Raw genomic sequence first — 20,700 nt, 5'->3', positions numbered from 1 at the left:
TGACTAGAGGTTATTCTGTTTGACAAATAGGTCTGTGATAATGATTAAAGCTGAATCATTCTGAGCATGTAAAGTAGACTAGGTTTTGTGCACATTTCATTCATCACAACAGCAAAAGGAAAGCAAAACGTCATTGGGACATGCATACTCTTTTAGTCAGTCGTTGCTCGTGGTTGTGTAATTTGGTGGGGAACAGAGAGAAGGGTGGGGTGGAATAGTTGGGCGGGTAAGGTAATATTCCATATTTTGAGGGGGGTCAGGACGACCTTAAAGACCCCCCCCCCTCCCAGTCGTTACACCTATGATTCCAAAACAGCCAGCAGAGCAAGGACCTTGCTGAGCGCAGTAGTCCCAGAGAAAGGATCCAAACGGACTTTTCCCAAATGAGATAAATAAACCCCCACTGTAACTCCAAAGGGTACCTACAGAGTTCATGGTAAATCCAGTGTATAGAGCGCTGGAATCTAGGGGAATCCTAATTTGACTAAGACTCAGGTACAGTTTTAAATAAATGCCCTGTGTTTTCCATCCAAAGTGAACCCCAAGGAGATGTATTTTCCTTAAAACCCAACACATTTCTGTGTAGAGGCACAATTTTTAAGTGGACGGCCTTTGGTGCATTTCATTACATATTGCTTTGTAAACGTAAGCACCCTTAAATAAATTCCTTGGCTCATGCAGACACAGAATCGCACAGTCCATAGTGTAGTCGTGACACACTATTGTCTAACGCAATATCATGCTAAACTTGCAGCCGGTGTGACTCTAGTCATAAATTAGATGTTTTCAAAACCGAAATAAGCACAATTTGCACTGCGCTTGTTGTACTATACCCCAATGAATGTGTAGAGCTGAAAGTCCAATATCATTCTTGTTTCTAACTGTCTCTACTTCAATGTTCTGTCTCCATGTGGATGTTTTTTCACGTGTGAGATACCAAAAAATTAGAAGCCATCCAAGTGTCTGTTATGGCATTCATAGAAATGATTAGCAATTGGATAAGCAAAGTCAGCATGCTTAAAAGCATAAATGTGCTGTAATAGCCGTATCTTCAACTTGCAGGTTGCGCACCCAAGGTACATGGGCCGAGGATGTACACTACAAAATCTGTGTAACAATTAATATGCCTGCAAATAGTGGCAATCACGAAATGTTTAAACGGGAATATACAGTATGCATATTACTCACCTTGCATTTAGAATACTTGGTCAAACCAGTTATTTCTTTTATTTTATTTTTGTATTACGAAATTTAATCGCGATAGCGATTTTTACAAGGTAGAAAGTTCTTACAGGAATTTTGATTAGGTGTGAAAAAGAGTTTGAGAAAGTCTAAAATGTGTCGCTCTACCATCGGTTGTGTTTGCCGCAAAAAAGAAAGGTTGTCTAGGTACCGTTGGGCAATGATGTTGCGTTTGATGTGTTAATCGAGATGATCTGTTTAAAGATTTTTCCCGCAACTATAGCCCATGATGATTTCTCTCCCCTGATTAGACAAGCCCACCAAAGTTCCTCTTCATGTATATGCAGTGCTTCCAGATGGTGAGCCAGGTATGGCGTTCTGAAACCATTTGTGGCTGGGCACGTCAATAAGAGGTGTATCGTTTCTGCCTCAGAAGGTATCTCACAAAATCTACAGATGTTTGTTTGCAATAGTCCTCTGATCTTTAAGATTTCGTTGGGGGGGGGTAGGCGGTTTAGCTGTGCTGTTAAGAGGAGGTTTCTCAAACTTCTGTTTGGATGTTTCTTTAGAAAAGGTTGAGTTTCGTTCAGTTGTCTTGCTTCCGGTGGGAGGTGCATATTGAGTTTGTATTTTTTGCACTTTGTCCAGGGTCAAAATCCAGGCTTCATCCAGCTTCTTTTTTGTTGGGTTTTGAATCAATTCTTCAGATGAGCTGCCAATCGTGCAGAGTTTTTCTTTGCAGTCATTTTCCCACTGGTTTAGCATTTTGCAAAGTCCCTTCGTCATCTCTGTGGTTCAAAATGTTGGGATTTTTCCAGTTATACTTCGTCTCAACCAGGCTCTACTGATGGCAGATTTCTAGTTATACTTTGTCTCAACCAGGCTCTACTGATGGCAGAAAACTGGAAACAGGTATGTCTTTAAGAGAAGGAGCCCTCCAGAAGGTGAGGCAAGGGCGAACAGGGAGGACATTGGTCAAATCCTTATCGGCATGTGCAAATGTTTAGAAATGGTTTCACGGATCAATTTGGAATATGCACCATACGTAAGAATAAGTATTATGTCTTTATTAGGGTTAGTAGTTGACTTGCCAGGAGAAATAAGTAAGGAATCACAATTCAAACCATGTGCACTATTAAAAGCACCTTCTATGATTTTTTTGGATCACCCTGAGCAACAACCTAGAAGCAGCCACTGCACTTTGTGAGTAAAAGTCAGCTAAGTCTGAACAATTCCAGCAAAATTGTACAAACTCGCCAGATGCAATGCTTTTTATACCACCTTTATGATGGTTGCTAATGGCACTCAATGGCTGGTCTGAACGGGTGGGTGGGGGATACAGTGGTTTGAAGACCATTAAGATCATTATGCACCCTGACATCAAGAAATACCAAATTTCGATGTTCCAAAAAAGCCTTAAGACCTTTTTCCTTACCTCTTCCTTCTCCTCCTCTCTTCCTACTAATCATACGGTAGCGTGACTGATGTGCAGGGCCCTTGTGTATTCCCGGGGCCCTGACCCCGCCCCCACCCACAGCTCTCATCCCAGCCGTTGTCACTGCACTTACTTAGGCTCACCCTCCCCAAGGGAGGTTGCACTTATGTTTTTCTCTTCATAGCACTTTACCCCAAGCACCTCTCCATGAGCACCACAGCCCCTATCCCTTACCCCTCCCCTCTGCACTTCCACTTTCTGAACACTCAGAAGGCATAGTAGGTTTGTCTCCCCTCATTGTTATTCACATTATTTGTTTTACTATTAATTCAATTATTTATCTTTGTTGTATTTCATGGTCTACCGTCCCCTGTCCGCACCCTGTTGCCCTCTGAAACAGTTTTGTTAAATTGTATAAGCGCCTAACAAGTGACCAATAAATAAATAAAATAGAGTGCTCGGCATTTGTGAATGAGAGGATTCCAAATGTGGTTCCTTTTATTCACTCAACCTCTCTTTCTGTGGGGTAGATTGATGTTAACCACAAACCAGGCTATTATTTTAGTTTTGACTAATTTACTGATAAAGATTGGGGTTTAATAAATGAATGGAACAGGGGGAATGCGATTGGAGCCTGGTTTGGGATGATTACATTTATATTAGTTCTTGTTTGACAGTTCTTTGATGGATTTAATCTGATTATATTGAGTGATTTAGTAGATGTTAGATTCGTTTTACTGGATCTTGAAACGCTTTTAGCTAAAGGATACTTTTGATCTCAAAGGAATGGTTCGGTCAAAAAATGTTATTGTCCCTAAGGGTCGGCCATGTGTTTTTAAGCCTAAGTCGCTCGATTTTAGAAAAATTTCCTATGGACCTTACCCGAGTTTTCGGCCATTAAACGCACGCGAAAACAGGCATCAGGGAGTTGCCATATTGTGATAATCCTATCACTTGCCCCATTGCCCTGGCTGACCTGCTTTTGCAGCACTAAATCATATCCCCCACCTCTGAGCCTGCCATCAGCAGAGGCGTACCGCCCATTTCACAACGCCAAAGCACGTCTTGTGTCAAGAATCACTGCGCCTCAGCTAATGACGTGTCGCCATGGAAATGGCAGGCCGCCTCTTTCCTCAATAAGTATAAACAGACCGTTTCACAACACACAGCAGCAGATTCAATTCCATTCCTCTCTCTGTGTTACTTAGAGTATTCTGTGACTCGTTTCTGTGCTCTGGTCAGCTACCTTTGCCGCTTGTAGCCCGTGTGAAAACCTGTACCATCGCTATAAATTATTTTAGTTTGTTTACCACACAATGGCTACAATAATGCCCTACATGTACGAGCCCGAGTATACCGAGGAGGAACTACTGGAAAGGGAAACATGCAAAAACGATACGATGGGGCTTCGGACGGCAGTTGGCAGGACGAATCAACGGATGAAGACACTGGACCTAGTCGCATGGACGGTGTTTCCACCTGGTGCACATGCAATCGGTGCGAGCTAATGCCAACCGAGGACGAGAGCTGCTGCTGCTGTGAAAACTCAGGATGCGTGGCCTACATTTCGGAAGACGATCCACGGCCGCAATGCATCACCGAGCTGCCAGACTTCATGGCAGCCTGCCTCACAAGGTCCGTGTTGAGGATAATGATGGTGCTTATGCACAAACTTCTCGCAACTGTTCGTCCTCTTAATCTGAGTAACAAGTAAGTATACTCTGCTTGTGATGCCACTACTATTTCATGGTCGTCTCCTATATTCAAAATTAAATCTACAGATCATTGTAACGCATGAAAGTCGTTCAATAGTGTGCAGTGTCTAGATAGCATTTGTCCGAGCAGAATGCCATTAGTTACAAGAATGGTCATTGACAACAAACGTTTAATAAACTTATCTTGGTCTTTTAAAAACAGTTTGTATCATTCTTTTTCACAGGTGGTACCGGCTGGTGGCCCATCGTTCCTTTACATGGTGGCTTCATGGGAGGCTTGGACACCGCGTTCGAAGAGTAATACCCGCCTGTGCCGTTCGTGCCATAAGAGAAACTTTCCCGAGTGACAGCGGTCAGTACAGGGGATTTTCCCTCGCTGTGCTGCAACCTGACCTGTACAATGTGTAAAGTTTTGTATTTTTGTGCCATCAAAAAAAGAAACAAAATAAAACACCACATATATTTTAACAACGGTTGTTTTGATTTTTTAAATGAATCAAGTGTGTCTCCATTCAGCAGTCTTCCTGGGCCTTGTCTGCACGCCCACCGGCCCATCCATCCATTCACCCCCCATTAAAGGCAGTTTGCACCCGGGGATGAGCGCTGCCATTGGGGGCTGTCAGGGGCGCAAACGGCCAAGGTGCCAAACACCATGTACACTTCAAAAGGTATCCCACGCCCAGGGGCCATCGCTCACATGGCCTCCTCAGACCCCGTGTCTCCAGGCAGGGCTCCCCTTGAAGCAGGCAGCCCCCCCTTCAATCCACATAAGTGTGTCTCCATTCAGCAGTCTTCCTGTGCCGTGTCTGCACACCCACTGGCCCATCCATCCACCCTCCTCCCCTATCAAAGGCGGTTCGCGCCACTGGATGCGCGCTGCCATGGGTGGCTGTTAGTTGCGCAAACGGCCAAGGTGCCAAACACCATGTACACTTCAAAAGGTATCCCACGCCCAGGGGCCATCCCTCACATGGCCTCCTCAGACCCTGTGTCTCCAGGCAGGTTCCCCCCCACCTGGCTGGCCCCCGGCAAACCACATAATACCATGACATACACACGTCATTCATTCACAAACACACCTCTGTTTGTAATACTTTATAAACCACTTGATATGTCTCATGAGAACATCTTTGTGCTTTGCAAGTCAACTCCTGAACATGCTACCTGAGAACCACTGAGATCTATGCTAATCTGCTCGTCGTCCTGGTATCCGTGAACTTCTGTGACCGCTTCGAGCAAACTTGTCAGTGTGCTACCTGTGGCCATCTACCTGTTCTCCTGCAACATACTGCTCGGCTTGCTGAATCCAACTGTTTGTTGGTCAAGGTAAGGCCTTGTATCCTAGTCATATTTCGTTGATTTTAAAATGTCGATCTATTTGCGAGTAGAGTACTCAATAGTGCTATGTTCATTGGTCTCATTGCTATTGACTTGAGTTTCAATTGTTATGCTATCTATAGATCTATTTATTTTCATCTGTGTCAATTGTCATCGAATTGCATCCTTCGGGGGTCCAGTCTATAATGTAAGCATGTTTCCTTCTCGTGCAAGACAGAACATCCCAGGGAACGAGTGACATGTTCAGAGTTTAGTCACATCATTTATAAATTTCTGCAAATACTAAGCCGCACATGATGAACTGGTATAGTTCCGGCGACCAAAACAAACCTTGCATAGAACATTGCATGCTTCATTTACTTTTGTATCACATTTTTATTCATCAAGATTGTATAATAATGTCGATATTTACTTTTCAGAATTTTCAACAATGCCTGCCTGTTCGATTAGCGGTTGCCCTTCGAAGACCCATGCTAAATCTGAAGGCACTACAATGCATGTATTCCCGAGAACTGTTGATCGAATAAGAGAATGGTCAGACATTGCGGATATCCACTGGTTGTATACTGGAAAGTAGAGTCCAACAAGTCTTAGAGGACGAGAGGGGTGATCGATACCGCATCTGCAGCCGGCACATTTCCTCGAACATGTACGCCACATCTTGGGTAACAAAGAAGAATAAACGGCGAACGACACGAAAATTGCTTGCAAACGCTATTCCCACTCTATTCGTCCACATTCCGCCACTGGTGAGTTAAGTGTCTGGATTTGGCTTTAGGCCTTGCGGTAGTGTGTAGGTAGCCGAATGGATTAATTGATATTTTAGGTGTTGTGTCCCTTGTAATACTTTCGACATTGATAGGATTGTATAGCTTTTTGAATAATGACATTTATCAATATATTCTTTTTCGATTTCATAACCCACAAACGAAATCTATATATAGGCACAGGGAACTGTGCTATATTGCGCATTTTCAATAACATTACTCTCAAGTATTGTGTCTCCTTACATGGTAATTTTTAATATTGGCATTTCATCATCAAACAATAAATTTACCTTTACAACTGCTTGACTATCCCTTGAATCTGAAGCAAGAACATTCTACATCCGTGACGTGTTCGCAGTTATCAACCACTTCTAGCGTGTATCAGGTAATCTTACTTGGCTATTCCGCTACAGACTTGTTTTATGCATGTCAAGTAATAGTTTTTATTTATCGTGTAATTATTTTACCAAATGTTTGGTTAGTGCTTTGCAATTGATATACACCTTAGTCATCGTCCACTGGTGTTTGTTTTCAGTTATAATTAGTGTTATCCATACTAATGCAAGTACTGTCTTTTAGGGCGATGCTAAAGCGTCCACCACATTGACAACAGCCCTAGATGTTCTTCAGCAGCACGATGGATACTGACAGCTCCATCGAACTAGATCATCAGAGCTGGAATACTTGGCGTTTGATTGTTCTACACAATGTTTCATTCGTGGTTAGCCATTGATATGTACCTGTGCGGTCGACCCCAAGTGTGTATGTTTTCAATATTGTAATCTTTACTAATGCAAGTACTATGTTTCAGGCAGTAGATGGAGCGTCAACCACTGCACTTGATGCAGAGCCTGACATTCAAGTAATTCCAGGGGAAGTGGAAGCGGGACCTTGCGTATACGAATCGGCGCAACAGCTTTCCGGAAGTGCGCACTACATTTACAACATCCCTAGATATTCTTCGGCAGCACGAGGTATGGATACTGACAGCTCCATCGAGGGCGATCATATAACGTGATTCCATTTGCTATACTTTCTTCCCTATTAACGCAAGTACTGTGTTTCAGGGAGACGACGGAGCTTCCACTTCAATAACAACATCCCATTTAGATGATGCAGATGTAAAGAAATCGGAGAAATAAGTCGATGAAATGTGATCATATTTAGATATTCCTTGATTCTTTTAGACAATGCATCATTTGTGGTTTTCTCTTTATATGTACCTGTGCCGGCGACCCCAAGTGTGTGTTATGTTTACAATATTGAAAACCATACTAATTCAAGTACTGTGTTTCAGGGAGTTGCTGATGCCTCCTCTCCAATACAATCATTCATGGAAGTCCATGCGGAGCCAGAGGTATGGATACTGACAGTTCCATCGAACTAGATCATAAGAATACTTGTCGTTTGATTGTTCTACACAATGTTTAATTCGCGTTTAGCTATCGAGATGTACCTGTGTGTTCGTCCTCATGTGTGTTTTATGTTTTCAATATTGTGATACATAGTAATGAAAGTACTATGTTTCAGGGAGTTGATGGAGCGTCATTCTGTGCTGTCTATGCGGATTCAGAAAATATAGTTGTTTCAGCGCAAGAGGAAGGGAAGACATGCAGAAACGAATCGGAGCAACAGAGTCAAGAAAGTTGCAAAGAAAAGGAACAAAAATAAGGTTAGTTACAAACAGTTCATAATTTTAGAAATTGGTTTGTGCTGGGGACTATATTATGTTTTTTCCTGTCAATTGTACTATACTTTATCTTGTGTTTAAACTGAACATCCCTTTTCCAATCTGTCCTCTAGTTACCCGTGGGTGTACGAACTATACATACACAGACAGTGACGCAAATGAGAGATGTTGCTTGCCAGACCATTTACACTATGGAGGAACTATTAATTCAGACGCGGCGTGTTGAGACTCGAGATGCCTATGTCCAATGGCCAGAACATGAATTGAATGTGTCTGGAGAATCCAGTAAAGTTTTATTGGACCATTGCTACAGTGCGACCGCACCACCAAAACAAGATGATACTGAATGTATTGAAGATAGCTCTGAAGTACACAGTCTACACCAGCAAAAAAATGCAACCCACAAAGCTGTTGACATTGTTGTGTTCTCCCATCAATGTTGAAGTAACAGATATTGAAATGACAGAGAATGAACCAGCAGCAGCATTCACCGAAGAACTTGATGTCAGCGATATTTCTTTGAAATGTGGTGATATGTCATCAACGTCACAGTCCGAAACAACTTTGACGCCGGATGACAGTCTAATGAAAGAGGACAAATACATAGTATTTCGACAGTTGTTTGATGGATATTATAAGTATGCTGAAATGTGGGCATTCTGTTAGAGGGGAAGTATGTGGGAAGCCATTGATTCATGTGACTCATCAAAAACAAGGCAGTAACGTCAAAATACATGCCGCCTGTAGATTAAATCATACGTTCTCATGGTCTGCACAACCGATGCTGGGGAAACTGCCAGCAGGCAATCTACTGTGTGCAGCTGCCTCACTTTAGTGGGTCCAGTTTTAGAAAGTTAGAGTTTTTCTTTCAGTTTGTGGGACTCCATTTCATTTCTAAAACGCAGTACTACAAATACCAACATTATCTGTTTCCGGCCATTAGTGATGCTTGGAAAATTGAACAATTGTCTCTAGTAAGTACATTCGAAGGCAAACGATTCAGTCTAGCCAGCGATGGACAGTGCGACAGCCCTGGATTTCCTGCCAAGTACTGCACCTACCACTTTCAGGACATGGATAGTAAAAGAATTGTGAGTTCGCTGGTCGTGCAGGTGTCCCAATGTACATCCTCAGTGGCCATGGAAACTAGATTTATAAAATGATTGGAATATCTACAATTGAAGGGAATGGACATCGACCTCATAGCCACGGACATACACGTTTCAATTGCCAGACAATGAGAGAGCAGTTCCCACATATTAAACATCAATTTGACATATGGCACCTTGCTATATCAATCAATAAGAAAATCTTGGCTGCAGGGGAAAAAAAAAAGGTTTGGAAAGTATTTCACAGTGGTCCCAGTCTATCAGCAACCATCTTTGGTGGAGCTCCAAAACTTGAGGGGTCAGTGGAAATCCTACTTGAAAAATGGCGGTCACTGATGCACCACTGTACCAACGTTCACCGCTGGACAGAAAACCAACATTTCCACCAATGTGAACATGGCCCTTTGTCCACAGAGGAGGCACGGAAGAAGAAGTGGTTGATTGCATCTTCACCTACACACAAAGCCATTGAGAAGATTGTTTGATAAAACTCTATCAAGAGATTTGAGGGGAGTGACTGAATTCTGTCACACAGGAGGATTGGAGGTGTTCCACAATATGTGCCTAAAGTACAGGGCAAAGCGATTGCATTTCGGCATGCATGGCATGAAACATAGGACTCTACTAGCGGTCTTGGCCCATAACGAGAATGTGTGCCGTGAACAGTCTAGGACTACGGGAAATGTAGGGATGCCTCGCTACACTACGGCCTTTGCAAAAAGAAGTAAGAAATGGGTGGTGAAACCAGTATATGAGGAAATGGAGTTCGACTTTGTTAAAGGCCTTATTGTTACTGTACTAGAGAAGCACACACATGGAATTTTAAGCGTTTCTGTGCAGAGCACTGATGCATTGCCACCAAACATTGCCACTGTGCCATGACAACCCAAAGCAGAGCTGGTTGAGAAGTACAAATCCTGGTTTAAATCATTGTAATCGGATTGTCTTTTTGTAAATAAATGTTATTGTACAGTGTACATACAAAGTATGCTAACCCTAACCACTTCCTTCACCATCCTGAGTGGCGAACAACATGGGTGTCATCTTTGACTTCTCTCTCTATAGACCTCATATCGCTGACCTTGTGAGAGAAGCCAGTTCGCATTTGCACATTGAGGCCTAGTACAAACATGGAGTCGAAAATTCAAGTTCTCACAGATGGCTTTACACGGGATGTTGCAAAGTAAGAATGTATGCTCATGCAGAGTGAAGGTCAGCGGCTTTGATTTTTTTGCTCGCGGGCTGAAGAGGCCCGCGACTCGCACTGGCAGTATAAGGTTGAAGGAGGGGGGCAATAACGTAAGAGACGATAAGGCTGAAAATTCTGAAACTAGACCGAGTTTCATGTTAGTTCAGTACATGAAAAATCCTTGGCACGAACACAGTGGGATTTACGGACTGCATTACGCAGAGACACAATGGAAATGGCAAATATAATGTAAGTAACTCTTTAGATGCTTTTATACCGGAATGAAGAATTAATGAATGAATGAATGAAGATCAATTACAACATTTGTGGGATCATCTTTCTATCGGGCACATGGGCATGCATGTGCCCATTCGACAAGCATGTAGACAAACAGTCGTTTCTCAGTGGTTCAACGCTAAAAAATCATTAGATTGTGTGTTTACCTCGATTTATTTCGTTAGTTTTCGCATTGCTTTTAGAGCCGAACATACTCCATTGCACTATCCTCGCAAGGAAATAGTTTCAGCTTGACCCTAATAAATACAATGAGTAATAAAGATCGGCTGGTGAGACTAATTTCAATTTTTATGTTTTCAAAACAGGTACATCCTACCCTACTGCGACTCATCTGTTCCAGACCCCGGCCGATGGATTTTTCATTCGCCAGCGGCAGCTTCTTGTAAACAACTGCACAACGTTGACCATTTTATGGGACGATCGCCAAGGGCCCATATGCCCTTACGCAGTACTAGCGGCTAGAAGCAACATATCAACCTTTACGGTGGCCTAGTGCCTAGTTGATGGAACAGCCTTGCGGATCACCGTGCGTCCAGAGTGCTTCTTTTATAGAAAACCAACACCCTGTGTACCATAAAGGAACAGCGCGTGAATCACGATAAACTTTTGCGGATTTGCAGATCAAGAGCAAAGAAAAAAATGTCCATTCCGATTTAATATGCCAATTGCTGAATATTCTCTAAACATTTAATGTAAAATAAATGTACTTTACCAAATATACAATCTTGCTGTTTGATTTTAAACTACTGATTCATATTCCGAATTTTGGCGCGCTGTGTTGTGAGTTGATCTGTGTTGGTTTCCGGGTTCTGTGTGAAGTCGCGTAGAAGACGACTGGGCGCGTTTGCCTACGCAGCACAGTAACGTCACGGAGAGAGGCGGGGAATATGACTGTTTTGATAATTTCAGGCTCAGGGGCGGGGGATATGATTTAGTGCCGCAAAAGCAGGTCAGCCAGGGTGATGGGGCAAGTGATAGGATTATCACAAAATGCCAGCTCCCTGATGCCTGTTTTCGCGTGCGTTTAATGGACGAAAACTCGGGTAAGGTCCATAGGAAATTTTTCTAAAATCGAGCGACTTCGGCTTAAAAACAAATGGCCGACCCGTAGGGACAATAAAAAATTTTGACCGAACCATTCCTTTAAATTGCATTACTACATTTATCCTTTTTTCTTCCCTTTGTTACTTTGTAATTGCTTTTAATTTTCTGTATGACATTGATTTATGTATGTTTGATAATTAGTGTGAAAAGTTTAATTATAAACTGAAATACACTATAATAAATATTTCAGAAAAAACAAACCTTTGCTTCAGGATCACATATAGAGGCTTTAGTTTTAACGGAGCACAGGGGCAACGTGCTGGTCTTGAAAGCAAGGCCACGCATAGCAACAGAGGTTAGAACCCAGGATTTGTGAGTCTAAACCGAACTCGGGTATTAAACGAGTTATAAAAAACAAATAAATAACCTAAACCCTTATATGAAGCTGTTAGAAAGAGTTGCCTTATTTAAGAGTACTATATTGCAAGATCCACAGAGGTAACGGGACCATGTGATTTTATGTCAAGACCAAAGGCTATTTCCTGCACTGGTGAAAGAAACCCTTAATTTGGCTGACTATTGTGGTATGGGCAAATAACAGTACTATGCAATTTCATGTTGAGGTTTAAGGATTGTTGCACATCCCCATCTCCTCTTGGGATCCAATCTGGTCTTTTTAAGTCATTTATCCCTTTGCATGGATGTATTAATCCATTAGTAAGCTCTATCGGCGAGACCAGCATGCAAAGGTGTAGCAGATGTTCAGACAAGTAACAGAGGGACTGCTAGGGGTGACAGATGTAAGGTAGAAACTGCCAGTGGTTTTCTGCCCTCTTGTTTGTTGCGCTGTGTACGGTTACATTTTTTTCTGGTGAAAGGGGTCCATAAAAGGTGACTTTCGGCACTCCCTGCATGTAAAGGTTTCCTAGCTAAGGTTGCTTTCAGCGCTAGGGTAACCCCTACCCCTTTCCCCCACTAGTGATCCATTAACAATATAAATTACAGAGGAGACAAGCAAGACTTCCAGATAAATAGATCACTGCAATGGTAAAAGTAAAGATCGGGGAAAAGACCCTGGCTACAGCAAAAACGAAACTCCCAGAAATAAGAAAATATTTAATAGCAGAAAGGAAAAAAAAAAAACCTCAAAAATAGCTGAGTATTACTGGAACCACTCAAGATGAGAAGAAAACAGAACTAAAAAGGTCTGACCGAATTGGCAGTGCCAATGGAGCTGAATGGCAGGCAGTAAAATGGAAGTTCATCTGTTTCACAACACTATTTAGGTTCTGGAGATGTGCAAAATATAACTTCTCCTTTTACGTTTTTATCGTCATTTGTCTGAAACACTAGAACCTTTTCAAATCAGTTTCCGGTATTCTGGCACACCTGCATGAGTATCTGAGCTGCTATATTAATTTCGATGACAACCCTACAACAGACAGCTTTGAAGTGTATTAAAGTGCATGCTGTGTGTGCCACAGTACACCTGCGAATTGTGCATGGGCTTACTTTCACTGGATTAGTTCAGCGTACGGGCTGGTTATTTAAGCAGTGTTCCAAATTACATTTTGAGAGTTGGGGGTGTGGTTTAAAGTAATGGAGAGAAATTGCAAGTAAATAGCCTCAGAAGAGGAAATCTTGTTACTACCCAGAAATCAATCGGCAATGAAGATACAATAAAAGATAAAACTAAGAAACCCAATTCCACTTGCTCACTTTACTTAGCTGCACAATCTGCATTCATGTCGAAACCAAGTGTAAGTGAGCACCACTCTGCAAGCCAAATGCAAGTAAAGACTGGCTAATAAACAATATGTGAATTGACCGATCAAAAAAAAGAAAAAAAATGTAAATAAATAAATGTGTGGGGTCAAGCCAAGCTCTGGCTACAAGTCACAAGATGGGTATTATTTTAATGCCTTGCCATAGCCTACCTAAAAACCTGTTTCAGCGGATTAGCATTGAACCCTTTAAATGGGTTCTGTGGCTTTACGTACAGATGGCGTTGTACTTTTAACTCTTAACTGGGCTACTAGAGGAAGGTCTGCAAGAGGGGTACCTCTGCATTGTTTAATTAGAAAAGTTAAAAAAAGAAAAAAGCCCACACAGACGAAAGACAATATGTAGGAGGTCAATAATAAAACATTGAGGGCATATGAGCAGGTAGACAGGATTATACATCCAACACAGTGAACTTCAAAGTGCTTACTAGCACAAATGTTGACTAATTATCATAACCCAATAGACTGAAATCCCTCCTTAGAGTAAACGAAAAAAAAACAAGCTGCAATTTAATAAGAGTGAGAAAAACGTGGACTTACCAATCTGTCCAAATATTACTTTGAAAGGAACATCCAATTCACTCTAGCAAAGTAAAAAGCAATAGAATCATTAGTCTAACTTTAAAATGTAGAAAGTCAGAGCTAGCATTAGTGGACATTATTTTAATTTGATGTATTAACTGCTTATGGTTTACAAAAAAAGAAACCTTTACAATAAAACAACGATTAAAACAAACTATTCAGTTCGAATAAAAAAATAAACAGACAATCACTTATCTAAATAAAATTCCAGACATTTTAGAATCGCAATATCCAGTGAAATTAAAAGATGGTATAGTGTTTCCACTTCTTGAACACAGAATCTGCACTGTCGCAAATTCCTTAGTATTTTTTCACTTGCATCCAAGACTTCTCTTGTTGGAAATAAATTCAATTTGAACTGTAACATTGCATTTCTATGAGATCTTGAAGGATGTTTTGACAAATAAGTAAAAAACCTTAATTTCATTTCTAAGATGGTAGTTAATTGTTGATGCTCGGTTTTTAATTCAGTCTGTTTCAAATAGTTTAGTCTTATGAGACAAACGTACAAGGTATATGCGAGGCAGGCATGGTATCACAAGTTAGTCACAGACACAAAAGATACAAGTTTCCACACCTTTATTAGGCTTTTGGATGGGGGTTGGAGAATTTCTAGCTGGCCCCAACTCTATAATGGGGGTAGTCTCGACGATTGAATAAAAGTAGTTTAGTCAAAATAAAGAAATGTCTATATCTGAAACCTATGCTTGTCCTCACGGCTTTACAATATTTAAGTGGTGGGAAATAAATTTTAAAAAAAGAGTTCATCAAAAAGAAAGTCAGGATGGCAATGGAGTTGGCCATCACTCCCTTCCACAAGCTTGGAGAATAAGAGTTTGTTAGGAGATTGGGTAGCTAGTTCACACAGTTCAATGAGTCACAGTTCTTCCAGGATTACCTTGCCTGGCTTGGAATTCACACAGTTCAGCTGTATACAGTTCACTCAGGCTTCCCTCGGATCAACTCACAAATGTTTCACAATGGGGGTTCCCTTCCCAAACACAATCCTTCAATGATTTACATGATAGACTTTCACAAACGCACACTATTCGCTAGCACTGTGTGGGAGTCTTTCACACAATCGTACCGCTGGCAATTCTTTACATCATAACACAGTAACACACACTTTCGCAAAGGCACAGTATCTTGGTCAGCCCTGTGAGGGACCAGTCTGTTGCTAAGGCGGTCTACACAGTTTTTGCTCATCGCTTTATACTTCATTTGGTCATGCCTCCTGGCACGGTCTTTCACAATTCTCACTAGTTGAATCCAAACCCTCTTAATTCGCATTACCGGACCCTGACACTCCTCGATTATTCCATAAGCATATCAGTTCTTATTTCACTTTTGCTTCGACTACTCTAATTTACAATCTTAAAAAGTCTCTTTACTTGTGTAAACATACATGCGTCCTCGCCATCACTTTGTTTCTCATCACACTCTTTCAACAATGGGCATCTAAAGCTTTCATTTTCATCATGTCTCTCACCATACATGTGTCCTCATTTTGCAACATTGTGTTTCACTCCTGGCTTTCACAAACCGAGCTCCCTTCTGCTTTGAACTAACCGGCTGGGTTTCTCTTTATTTCTGGTTGCGTGTCGAGGTTAGGGTCTCCGCCACTGCTCCTCTGACACTCCTGAGCCTTCACGCACACCCAGGGAAACAAGCACCTGTGCCAGGAATTCTCTTTGGAGTTGGTTTCCTCAAGCGACCCCCTTCTGACTCCTTGGAGACCCGGCTCCCTCACGCTTTCAGCAGCCTTTCCACCTCTTAGGTCTTCAGAATCTCAGCGCTTTGTTCTCCGCTGATAGGTTTCGGGATGCATAGGCAACACAGTTTGCCCGCCTGCTCGACCTCCAACCCATGTTCATTCTTGGGCTCCAGTTTGCTCACTGTGCGATTCTATGCTCCACTTACACTCTGAGTAGCCATCAATGTGTTTCGGGTGTGCATCATTATGACTGAGAGCCTGACCCTGCCTGGCCAGATTACTGGGACAGAAACATTGCATATCACTAATGGTAATCTTCCTAATCTCAGTATTCCTCTTCTTGGTCTCAGTAGTTGGGCTGACACAGAGAGGAGGGGAAATTATGGGAGTTGTAGTATCCCATAAAAGGTAGAGGGAATATGGGGCAGACAGTTGTCGGGAAAAGGGTGGATACCATGTCTTGCCTTCTGGTGTTTTTTTTAATCGGACAGTGAAAGTAAACAGTGATAGCTAGAATTCACTTAACTCACGTCAAGATCCAAACACAACCAACTCAGGTCAACAGAAGCAAAGTCTAATGTAGACTTTCTAGCCCCATTTTTCCAGCTAAAATGCAGTGGCTGATCACCCCTAATATTACCATCGGCCAAAGCAAGGTCCCAGCCCTTCATCTCCTCCCTTATGAGCCTTCCCCTTTCTAAAGCACAGGGTGAGACTGTTATTCTGTTCTTCAACCGATAGTAGCGAGGATCTACACATTCACTATTCAGTTCTCCAAAAATTAAAATGCTACACAAGGTTTTAGCCATAGCCTCAGCCATCAAATCCGACAGACTGTCCAGAAAGATACCATTGATGTTGATGCAGGATTAAAATATAAGTTAAACACATAGCAGGAGGCTTCTCCAGAGGCCACACCCTTACTTTCACTAATTTCACCAACTGATTATCAGCCCTTTTAATTTCCACGGGAGACTTTGAGGCCCAGACCATTCTTTAGTGTGCATAATAAACACCCCGCCGGCCAACCTCTTTGGCCCTGCATCATATTTACGGTGCCGATGGCGAAACAGTCTACACATGCAAGGTCTGCAAGCCACGTCTCCTGTAGACAAACGAGGGAGTAGGGTCATAAGGACTCGAAGTGTGTTGTCATAAACGCATGACCCCTACAATTCCAAGTGGCAATATTGAAAAGGTTTTTTTATTCATAATTTATGTCACCAAACCTGCTTCCATGCAAAGTATAAAGAATGGAGGACCAGTCATAACGTGGATGCACAACTGGGGAGATTTTATCAACCACACCACATACAGATGTATGGCAACAAGAGACACTTATAGTTAAGGGAACATAATGAGCCGACTCCCATAAAACTCAGATTTGGTCTACAAACTGCCTCACTAATATTTGCCACTTTCCTTGCATCACATCATATCCCAAAGACATAAAAGCTTCCAGTTCTGAGAGTACCAAGTTTCTGATAATTCTAGACCAAAAATATAATTTAACCACATCCACTCGTGTATCAGAAATAAACTCAACCTGAGCAATGTCTTTTGAAGTTACCATGCGAAGGTTTGGAATCCCTGAAAACAAAACCATAACATGACAACGATTTAAGGGTAACAGAGGGGTCTAATAAAAATGTTGATGCATAAAATGTGATCCTCCGCAAAGGAGTCTTAACAACAATCAGCCCATCTGTCCCCTTTTTAGCCTTTAAATAGTGCCCCTGCGAGGACACCATAAGTTGGTTCACAATTTTATTAGATGGAAGTGGCGGGTCCCTAGAAAGGGAGGGATGGCACACTGGCCTATCCCAAATCTTAGTGAGATGTTGAAGCAAAAACCTCCTTTTTTCTTCTAATGTCAGAAAGGGTTGAGCAGAGGGCACTTGGGCCTTCGAGGTCAAAACCACCCCTACGGGACTCTCTTCGGGCCCTCATTTCCTTTTGGGAGACACAATCTGATCTGCTGCAACACTAGACTGTGAATTTTGCAACACTAAGTGTTGCTGCACATCAGAGCCAGATGTCTGAATTTTACAGAACGCCTGCAAATTTAAATTGTTTAATTTACCATATTGAGCTCCCGTTGGGGATGAGTTGAACAAGAAAGGTTTTTTATTTGTACTCTCAGTAGAAGAATTGGTGCCAATTTTAGGTAGTTGGCACGCAAAACCAAATTTATTGCCACCACGGGCAAAGAAGGAGTTTCAACTAAAAGGTCTATGGACCTTTCCATTGGCTCTCCAATACTTTCCATTTCTTCTTTTACTTGGAGCTTTTCTAGGAGCAAAAATGGGCCAATCACATTAATCTAATGTACCCATATCCTGATCTATAACACATAACGTGCTCATCACTACGATTGGAAGGTACGTCTTGAGTGGTACTCAGTGCTTCGTGCCTCAAGTTCCTCAAGAATGCACAGGAGCCCTTACTTTTTGTTTCAGAAGGTTTTTCCTGTTTTTTTTATTCCTTTTCCACGCAGACAGGAGCAGTAACTGTTGACATGTCCTTCGTCTTTGCGTTTCAAGAACATTCATGATCCAAAGTAACATTGGACACAGCTCTAGGTATATGAGACTCCTGAATGTCGATTTGTTGAACCGATGCTAAAAAGAGGCATGTTCATATTTCCCCTTCCAGTTTGGGGTTTGGGATCCCAAACCCGGGGATAAGTCGGGCAACACAGAACATCCCACAGTGTGAAGCTACTGGGGATTCCTTTTCTGTTGTAATGTGTGACCCTGAAAGGAACTCCTGGGAGCATGCGCCTTTTCAAATGAAACTAGATTGTGGTGCACTGGTATAAAAAGGAACGTCAATTTTTAGAAGAGAGCAGTAAAAATTCCAGTTGCGATGCCATATAACTAATTAGTCTTTGGTTTCGAAACTCTGCAATAGACACACTAGAATTCACAAGCTGAGCCAAAGTAAAATTCAGTGCATGGAGGGCCGATCCAGCTGTTGCAGGGACTCATGCAACAATGTGCCCAATGACGGGCACTAGTTGTAATAAGCGGGGAAGCCTGCATAAAGGAGTCTGATAAAGGGTCGTTTGAATTTGCTGATTTAGGTGAGTCAGGAATAAGAAGTGAAGGCGATTGAGACAAGTTTGTGTCTGGAATTATGCATATTCTTGACGAGAAAGATAGCGGCGGAGTGGCACAGACCCACCGTCATTTTCACTAAGGCTAGCTCTCTGCCTTATGCCCAAATCAAGCAGACCTCTTTAACGAAGTCCGCATGCAGCATGGAGGAGCCAGTTATAGTTGGGCAAGTGAGGGGAACGCTAGATGGAGAGAAATGCATACTCTCAGCAAGTCCAGGAGAAACATCCAAAAGAGGAGGAGGTGCAATATACAATTCAGAGCTCTGCTGGGGGATTTGTGTCACGGACCTAGCATCACGCTATAAAGCAGACCTTTAGCTTTACTACGAAGCAAATAGAGGTTCACTGATATTTCATGGCACAGCTAATCGGAGAGCAAAAGAGGGCAGCCCACAGCGAAAACAAATGAGTACGGCTCACTACGTGTTGATTACAGCAAAGCTGGCCCAAGAGGGTAGATAACTTGTGCTTACAGCAGGTCGGCGAGGGCACGGAGGACGACAGAAGACCACTTCTGCCACTACTTGCTCCACACAGAATGGAGTCAATGAAGCCTTTTATCAGAAGTAGCAGAGTTCTCAGTTATAGCTCCTCCTCCAACGCAATGGGAACTGTAAAGATAACTTTCTCGCCAGCCACGTCAGACCACTTCTGCCACTTCTTGCTCTGTGCCACATGCAGAATGGAGCTTTTTATCAGAAGTAGCAGAGTTTCCTCTGTAATAGCTCCACCTCTAACACAATGGAAACGGTAAGGATACTTTCTCACCAGCCACGGAAGACTTCTGCCACTTCTTGCTCCACTTAGTGGACATTAAGGTTTCCAATGAAAACTGTCATAATCGAGCAAGTACATCAGATTTGAATTATATCTTTTTACTGAAATAAAAAAAAATGTTTGGCAGTCACATGAAATATATATTTTCGGGCAATTAGAGAGACTTCGCTGAGTATAGAATACCACCTTAAAAAAGTCCACTTTTAGCTTAGAACCTTATAAGGGTAAACGTGGTGCAACAATATCAAGATGAAAAATTCAGATAAAAGGTTTGACGCCATGAATCAAACTTTTTTTTTGTTTAAGACTAGCTGAAATATTATGGTAAGATGGTAGATAGAAAGGTTTTCAAAGTCCCGTAGCCTTCATCGGGGCGGAGGGGGGGGGGGGTAGTGGGAGGGGTGGAGTTGGTAGTCCAAGAATAAAATGGGCAAACACAAACCCACACAGTGCTGTACTTATATGCATTCTTTTGAAGTAGAAGAAAACCCACAAGAGATTCAGACTTTAACCTTCATTGGCTGCAGGAAGAAGCAAGCAAGGAAATCAGTCCTATATGGCCCCTTTCCTCCCTCTATAGGGCAAGAAGAAACAGACATACTCGAGCATTGGGAAACAGTTCGCCAGTGCAGGAAAATTACACTTTAAGCAGGGCTGCGTTACTCACCCAATTTTTTGCATCCAATCTGTAATGCGTAACACAAACCCAATGTGTCTAATAAGCGGGACCCAGTATGAAACTAAACAGGAAAGCTGCTAAGGAAGAAGATTCAAAGAACACAGTTTGAAAATATATACACACGTTTTTCACACCTTCCCTAGAGGATAAACGTTTTTTCTAGATGTACAGTGGGCTTACATTTCTAATGTTTCAACCTGGGTCCAGTTTTTCCAACTACAATGTCTATTAAGATCTACCTGGCAGACATAACCAAATCATGGTTTACAGTGACTGT

At 42.2% G+C, this 20,700-nt stretch overlaps 1 protein-coding gene across 4 annotated transcripts in view; it reads right to left on the bottom strand.

The window, feature by feature from the left end:
* VPS13C (vacuolar protein sorting 13 homolog C) overlaps positions 1 to 20,700 on the bottom strand; it is a 5,236,720-nt gene that overhangs the window by 5,094,132 nt on the left and 121,888 nt on the right. For all 4 annotated transcript variants that reach the window (XM_069624493.1, XM_069624490.1, XM_069624491.1 and 1 more), the window contains exon 3: positions 14,091 to 14,133. In XM_069624493.1, the coding sequence (XP_069480594.1) occupies positions 14,091 to 14,133 (43 nt within the window). The remainder of the gene's footprint in view (positions 1 to 14,090; positions 14,134 to 20,700) is intronic.

The sequence above is a fragment of the Ambystoma mexicanum genome, chromosome 11 (genome assembly GCF_040938575.1).
Source record: "Ambystoma mexicanum isolate Mex_15411 chromosome 11, UKY_AmexF1_1, whole genome shotgun sequence".
Lineage (NCBI taxonomy): Eukaryota > Metazoa > Chordata > Amphibia > Caudata > Ambystomatidae > Ambystoma > Ambystoma mexicanum.
The sequence above is the reverse complement of the archived record's forward strand: the minus strand, read 5'-3'. Positions and strand labels throughout refer to the sequence as shown.